This window comes from Pseudorasbora parva, chromosome 19 (assembly GCF_024679245.1).
Source record: "Pseudorasbora parva isolate DD20220531a chromosome 19, ASM2467924v1, whole genome shotgun sequence".
In the NCBI taxonomy this organism is placed as follows: Eukaryota; Metazoa; Chordata; class Actinopteri; order Cypriniformes; family Gobionidae; genus Pseudorasbora; species Pseudorasbora parva.
The window spans coordinates 6704550-6712625 of NC_090190.1; the positions used below are offsets into that span (position 1 = coordinate 6704550).

The following is an 8076-nucleotide window of genomic DNA, read 5'->3' on the forward strand; positions in this document are numbered from 1 at the left end:
GGGGCGTAACTACAGACAGTGCAGGGCAGGCAGTGCAGCCGCACTGGGGCCCGTGCGGCAGGGGGGCCCGCAGCGCACACGGGCCCATGGCGACAAAGTGACTCCGCAGAATATTGTGACACTCACATTTCAAATGAAAAGCGCTGGTTTCAGATTTCACACGGCTGTCGCGCTCTACCGTCACGCTTAGGATAGGCGACCACCTTTTTCATCAGAGCATGTGAGCGGAGCACAGTTGCGTGACGCTCCGCTAGATATTCCGCTCTATGACAGTGAGCTCCACAATTCACTATAAAATGTGAATTATTTATTATTTTAAATCTAGCGATTTCAAGCTTTCTTTAGACGTATGTTTCATGTTTGTCATGTATTCATGAGTTTCAGATTCTCGCAGATAGAAAGCGCACCTTTTTTTAATTTATTTTACTAAAGCACAAAGTTTTGTTGTTATGTGAGTGTACACAAATAAAAGTGGACAATTAATAATAGTTTATAATTATGTCTCACATTTATCTGTATGGCCAAAAATTACGGAGTATTGCGAGTTATAGGCTATCCCCCGTCATGACTCGTGAGGGGGAAAAAACAGCCGGTACGTGCGTTCTTCAGCCAGAGGGTTAAAGAAACCGTAGCCTATTTAGTTTCATATTTATGTTTAAATAATAGCCCATAAATAATATAATTTATTATTATTATTATTATTAATTATTTTAATTAGGGATGCATCAAATATTCGGGCGAAAATGGACCATGTGCATTCTCTCGGTGCATTCTTGGCCGAAAGACTTTCATCACCGAAACAATACGTCCGGAATGTGGGCTTCGTCCCGTTTTTTAGCCTGTCTCTCCAATCCGTAGCGGCTCTGAGCAGAGCGCAGCGCACGTCAGAAGCAGAGGTGTGTGTGTGTGTGTGTGTGTGTGTGTGTGAATCTGAGCGTCATTGGTCTGTCACCGCTCGTCAAGAAATATTAACAAAGCCATTTTCATCAGATTAGGCATAAGATTAATAATAAATGTGTATATATTGTAAATTAATATAATTCTATTTTTAACATTCAGTAAAAATTTTTTTTTTTTTAAACGCAGCTTTTTCAGCCTGTATTGGGCATAAGATTAGTATTGAATGTGTTCATATTGTGATTTTAATAAACTTAAAACTTTGATAAATAGTAAATTAAGTAAGTAGATTATCTTAAAAGAACATCTTAAAATGCTCTTAATATGTAGATCATAGAAATCAAAATTTTCTCGGGGGAGCATGTTAGAACCCCCTAACATTTGGGATCTTGGTGATTATAAACCTGCCTACATTATTGGGTATGATTAATGCATGTACAGTATGGCCATGCAGTTAGGTGTTAATATTTGCTTTATAAGTAATGATAAACAGCCAATATCTTAGGGGTATGCATGTTTGTAAGCTATTAGTTAATAGCGCAATTTGGACCCTAAACTAAATAGTGTTAACATTTTTTCTACAGGCCTACCCTCACTGGGGGCTGAGCCACCCTAAAATGAAAATCATAGAAACGCCCCTGATTTTCACCATCATCACCCGCGTGTAGTGCCAGAAGACGCGAATGAGAACATCTGTCTCTGTGCACTCATCCGAAAGCGCGCAGTCTCACAGTGCGCAAATATTGAGTTCTCTTTCAAGTCTTGCGTTTGAACGGACAAACTCACAAAAAAAGTAGCCTATGTCAACATGTCCATCTTGATGAGTCTCTAGTAATATTGTTGTCTACTTTTTTTGGCCTTCAGAACATCTTAAAATGCACATATGTAGATCCCAGAAATCTACATTTTCTCGGGGGAGCATGCCCCCGAACCCCCCTAAATAACTGACATTTGAAATCTTAGTGATTATAAAAGAGTGTCTTTTTTACGATTAAGGGATGTAGGCCCTACGGTGACACAGAATAAGCCATTAATATTTGATTTGTAAATAATAATAAACAACCGATATCCTGATATAGAAATGAAACCTGACCCTAAAGTGTTACATATGCTTGGTTGTGGGGGGGGGGGGGGGGGGGGGGGGGGGGTCGGGGGCTAACTGCATAGCCTGCACATCATTAGTAAGTTACGCCACTGAATGGGGGAATCCCGAAATCTCAAAAACGACTTGCCGGACTCACAATTGACCCTTCGCTAAGCCCCGCCCTCCTTAGTTACTGTTGCTACGCCTGTCAAGCTTTCACGCCTGTCACGTCTATTTACATTATGTATGCGCCGGTGTCAGACATTCCCGAGGAAATACTAAGTAATTTTTGGCGAACAGGTGAAATATCTGAGAGAGCCAGGCAAAAGGGACTGCAGTATGCATTTGAGGGATATATCCACGACATAACATGCACCCGATTAGAAAATAATTCTGAAAAAAATAAAATAATAATCTGGTATACCCTTGCGGCTTTGTAGTGAACCCCCATGCTCCACACCTTGGCACATCCCCAGACAGGAAGGTCATAGATGGTACAAGCTTTGGCCTTTTGGAAATTAAATGCCCAGCAAAGAACAGCTGCCAAGACTGTCCCTATCTCCAAAGACAGGCAGATGGTGGTTACAAGCTAAAGGAGACCAACGCATATTACTATCAAATAATAGGCCAGCTGGGACTGACAGGAATGCCTTGGTGTGACTTTTTTGTAATGTGCACAGAAGACTACCACTTGCAGCGGATACATTTAGATGTAGAAAAGTGGGGTGAGATGAAAGACAAATTAGATTTGTTTTTCTTTGATTACTTCCTTCCCAGTTGCAATCAGTAACTAGTGATGGGCAGACCGAGGCTTCATGAAGCACGGAAACAATTGAAGCAAATGTGCCGAAGCTTCGAAACAACACCCGACACCCGTCTCCATGACCCCATCTAGTGGACACTGGCGTGTATTAATCTGAAATAACCTTGACTGTGATCTACTATGTAAAAAAACAAAAAAACAAAAACGTTTTTAACATCTGGCTCACAACTACTTGGTTTTGTAACCTGTAGCCTCCTCATTGTAAATAAATTTAGTTTTGTTTTTTGAAAAATTAAGATTATTAAAAGAAACAAAGCCACAATGTGTCATTTGTTCCATAACATTTTTATTAAAAAATATGAATTATGACATACAAATGAGTGAAAATTACTGAAAATTAAGTTAATGGATCCTGCATTCTGGGTCAATACAATACACACATCTCACTTTATGTGGTGTTTCCAAATGGAAATGCTCCCACACCAGATGTAGTACGAGATTTCGTTTTTGATTAAAAAAAGCATTGTCATTTTATCATTGTGATATTTTAGAGAAGCATACATTTTTAAGCTTTGATAATTTTAGGCATTTAAGTACACTTGTTTAGTATACAAAATGTGACAATCTTGCTCCCACTCCACTGCATGGCTTTTTTCAAAGACTTGACAGTGAAGGTGGTACACGGGCCTGTATCAAAGGAGACTGCGTGATACCATTTAGGCTCACCACTTTTGGGCAAAATGTTTTGTTAGTAATAGGTGGTAAACTCTGGAATAGCTTGCCCCTTTCAATAAGAGAATGTCCTACATTCAACACCTTTAAAACTCACTTAAAACAGTGGCTTCTTGAAAACCAGAGGTGTACTCATATTTAACTGTCATACATTTATCAATAGCACATGTACACTTACACTGTAAATCTGAATGTAGTATAGAGGTGAATGAACAATGTCTTGCCATTTGTGTAATTTTTTGTTTAGTTTTTTGGTGAATGATGTTGTATGATTGTTGGCTGTCTTTGTTATTTTTGTTATCTGCCTATAGGGACTGCAGATGAAAAGTAGTTATTTTTACTAATTCTGGCATATTTACATGGTGTATTTTTATACAACAATGTTCATGAACATGCTTGGTCCCTATTAAATAAACGAATAAAATAAAACAAAAATATATATCACCTATGAATATCTTATATATATATATATATATATATATATATATATATATATATATATATATATATATATATATATATATATATTCTATATCTATAATTCTAACTTAGCCTATATGAATGTGTTACTAGCCTATATCTATCCTATCGGTCACTTATCAGTCAATATAGCCTATCTCATTTAAATCTAGCCTAAATATAACTAACCATAGCGCACAATAAATCTCACTTATCTCACAAAATCTCTCTCCTCTCACAAAAACCCACGAGGTGAAGATGGATTAACTGTGGGGAATGAGGTTCACTCAGATGTGTGACTGTGTGGTTTGTCCCCGCCCCTTTTAATCAAAGCAGTCTCGACAGGCGCACCTGATGAAACACTTCGGTGCTTCGTTTAGCGGTAGTCACGTGACATGGGTGTGTCGAATCACAGTTCGGAGCAGTGTTTCGAAGCATCCGGGCTTCGGGATCTCGACACAGCAGCTGTGTCCCAAAGTGAAGTGCGCGCACTTCGAAGGCCGCATTTGAAGTGCGATTACGTCATACCTGCACTACGAAGACTGTCCCAATGTGAAGGCTGCACCCTCTGAAGGCCGCATTTGAAGTGCGATTACGTCACAGCGGCACTACGTAGGCTGTCCCAAAGGGAGAGTTGCACCTCTGAAGGCCGCATTTGAAGTGCGATTGCGTCACAGCGGTGCGACGAAGGCTGCCGCAATTCATGAGCGACTTCAAAATGCGCCCTTCGGTTCTCAGGCAAAGGAAGGGTACAGCAGATGGGACCTTCTCATAACTTCGCAGCCTTCCCTATCCCAGAATTCATAGCGCACTGGTGACTACAGGATTTGACTGGTCCGCATTCCCGCGGCACTCGAATCGATCAGATTCCAGTTAAAGACGGTAGCGGTCGGTAACTCAAGTGTAGCCTGGGTAGCCTACTATTGAACACAACAGCGCAAGCGCTAGAAGTAAATAAAACGTTCAACGTTAGTGCATTCACACAGTTCCCAGTTCCCTGCCCTGAGCAAGATAAACTTTAATTTCCCAATTTTTAAATGCTATTTATTTCTCAACCATTATCTCAAGAAGAGGAATCAGTCCATTATCACCCTTTTCGCTGTTTCTTTTTTTCCCATACAACATTTCTTTAAATAGCCTTCAAAATATAATCTGCGCGGGGCTGTATTTTCGTCCTGCTCCCGCTATTCCGCACCGCACCATTCCGCTCGCGCAAAATTCACTCCGTGCTCACCCGCTATAAATTATTTTATTCCCGACCCGACTGATCCAGCTAAATTTAGATTTTGTTTCCAGAATCTATCTTTTAAATTTCCCTTACAGAAAGAGAGACACTGGATAGGAATTGTCCGTGCAGTCATTTATTTTTCTTACAGCCTAGGCTGTAGCCTATGTCAACACCGTAACTAAAACAAATATCACAGAAAAATAGGCTAAATCAAATATGACATCTGTCACTCAGAATTATAAGAAAAAATACAAACAAACGAAAACTGCTGACTTAGATGCTAAAATAAAGTTATATATATATATATATTTGAATGAATGAAATGTTCACTGACGACGGTCAACGAAACATCGATCCTCCAAAGGCTGAGTGCGTGGCCGACACAGAACAATTTAAATGGCTAGCTTATTATTTTTTATGCAAGTTATTTGTAAATTAAACGAACTGCTGTCTATTGTTCATTTTCGTTAACTTCAAACGTAGGCTAAATTAAAGAGAAGTGGTTTTTCTAGCTATTGTTTATTTTTGTAATGCACGTTATAATTTGTAGCTACATTAAACACATTTTCGTTTATACATATATTTTCTTGTCATGTAATTTAAAATGTGTAAATGAAAATAAATTGGTCTATTAGCCTACGTAGGCTTTTTACAACTATAGCCTATTTATAGACCAATAAAATAACTTAAGTTTAACATTAGAAACAACACATTTTTATTATCAGCCAAACCAGAAGAAAACCCTTTTCTACACTTTCATTGCGCTGAGCGGGAGAGCTGGAGCTGGACCGGGATGGGGAATAATGCACAACTCTGGTAGCCTAAGGCCTGAGCGGGACATCATCTTCTGGGATGAGTGCATATTTCCACTGTCCGCAGCTTTGCGGGGCCGAATCGGTCGACGGCTGCATGGCATGCCATAAAAAATGCATCTGAGATGATGAGTTGAATAAAAATAAGTAGGCCTACTTAAAAAAAAACTTGGACGTATATAGGCTAAATGTTTAAAAAATATTGTAACAGTTACATTTAACATAAGAAATAAACTGTTAACTAATATTTGCAATTTGACCATATTTAACCGGCTACATATTTACATGCTTATGGTCCAGCCCATCGTCGCAGGCTTTGAAGCATGTCAAAACCCAATAAAAGCTCAAAAAAGTATATATATATATGCTCCATTTCTCTTTTTAAAATCTTCTCACGAACGTCCGCTGTCAGTTGTCAGAACCTGCTAGTCCATTAAGGACGCTTGGTTCATTGTTGCCAAGTCTGGAATGGGGCTGCATTTAAGCTACTGTTGCTTTGGGGTGTTTGTAGCCTATAGTCCACAGGTTAAGTTGTCTTTACTTAAGCAATATTTCTACTGCCCGCGCCCCGCATTTTGGGATATTTTGGCCCATTCTGGCTGTGATTCCGATACTTTTGAATAACAATTGGAGGGGTTTTATTATTCAGACCTGGCAACCCTGTCCCTCGGTTCGCCCTTCGTGCACTTCGTGCACTTTGAAGGCGTGGCCTGGTCTGGTCTTCGAAGTGCATGGCCTTCGAAGTGCGCACCCTTCACTTTGGGACACAGCTAGCGTCGAAACGTCAGGTTCGCGTCAGCCATCCCTATCAGTAACTAAAAACAGATTTAAAAAAGCGGCTTAAACTTACCATTGGTATAGTCACTCTGTTGTGATGGACTGTGAAATGTGTCCTCGGGGGAGTTTGATGTGCTGGCTTCCTGCTGAGTTTGAGGTGCTGGCTTCCTGTCCAGTTTAACAATTGTTTAGTTGTCTTTATTAAATTATTATAATAACCTAATGACTTAACTTTTTATATATTGAATAACATTTTATTACACTGTTGTTTTGTTCCTGTATTGGTTTCTTACCAGAAACAAATAAAATGCACTTTGTATAAAGCATGAGAGTATGTTGTGTTCAGTAATAAATCCCGCTGCCTAAATAAAGTCTAAAACTTTTATTAAAACGGTAGTAAACAGGTATGACTGCACGCAAGTCACTACTGTTAATGAACTGATTCATTTTGCATACCAACCTTTTCCTTGGAGATCTCCGGCAAGCCCCCTGATGTTCCCTTCTGGAAACTAACACCGGGAGAGCCGCGATCGGATTGGGGTACTCAGTGGTAGGCCGTCGATTAACAAAATGCTGAAATTAAAGTATGTCAGTGAGCCTCAGTCTTGTATTTAATCATTATTTTACGTTCAAATATATCCATTGTGAACAAAGAACCGTCATTATTTCCAAGCAATGCTGTGCTGAGTTGAGTTAGCTAACGTTAGCTAAGTTAGTTCTTACCTTGGAGCAAACGTAGGTATTTTTGTTGATCCTGTCGACATTTAGTTGTGAATGGGGCCTTCCACACTGCTTGATCCACGCTCGGCATTTCTCTCCCTGGGTTTTAGGTTTAGGGAAGGGAAAAAATTCCACCCCACCGTCCAAACTTTTAGGATACCGGGTATCAGATCGGCACAATCCATATGCACAACGCTTCGGCATGTTTCCCTCGCTCGAAAGCTTGACAGACCTTCCGCGCCTAGTTACGGTTGCTAAGCCACGATTGGCCTGTTGCGGTTGTCGGGCGTGGCTTAGCGAAGGGTCAATTAAATGACATATTTCAAATCAGCAACATAATCTAAAATGAACTGTCCCATAAATGTTTATATATATATATATATATATATATATATATATATATATATATATATATATATATATATATATATATATATATATATATATATATAAATAAATGTCCAAAATGGGGTCTCCAACCTTTTTTCATTTGAGAGCTACTTTTTAAAAATGGAAGTCGCCAAGAGCTACTCATATTCTACAATACTTAAAACTCTTCAATAATGCATCATTATTCTCATATTAACAACAATCCAAACTGTTT

General features: G+C 39.3%; 1 protein-coding gene across 1 annotated transcript in view; it reads right to left on the reverse strand.

Moving 5' to 3' along the window:
• Nucleotides 1–7718, reverse strand: part of zmym4.1 (zinc finger MYM-type containing 4, tandem duplicate 1) — a 34750-nt gene extending 27032 nt beyond the window's left edge. The window contains exons 1-3 of the mRNA XM_067426538.1: nucleotides 7476–7718; nucleotides 7213–7325; nucleotides 6826–6920 (exon numbers count right to left, since the gene is read on the reverse strand). Coding sequence (XP_067282639.1) covers nucleotides 6826–6920; nucleotides 7213–7325; nucleotides 7476–7676 — 409 coding nt within the window. The 5' untranslated portion in view covers nucleotides 7677–7718. The remainder of the gene's footprint in view (nucleotides 1–6825; nucleotides 6921–7212; nucleotides 7326–7475) is intronic.
• Nucleotides 7719–8076: the final 358 nt, after the last annotated feature.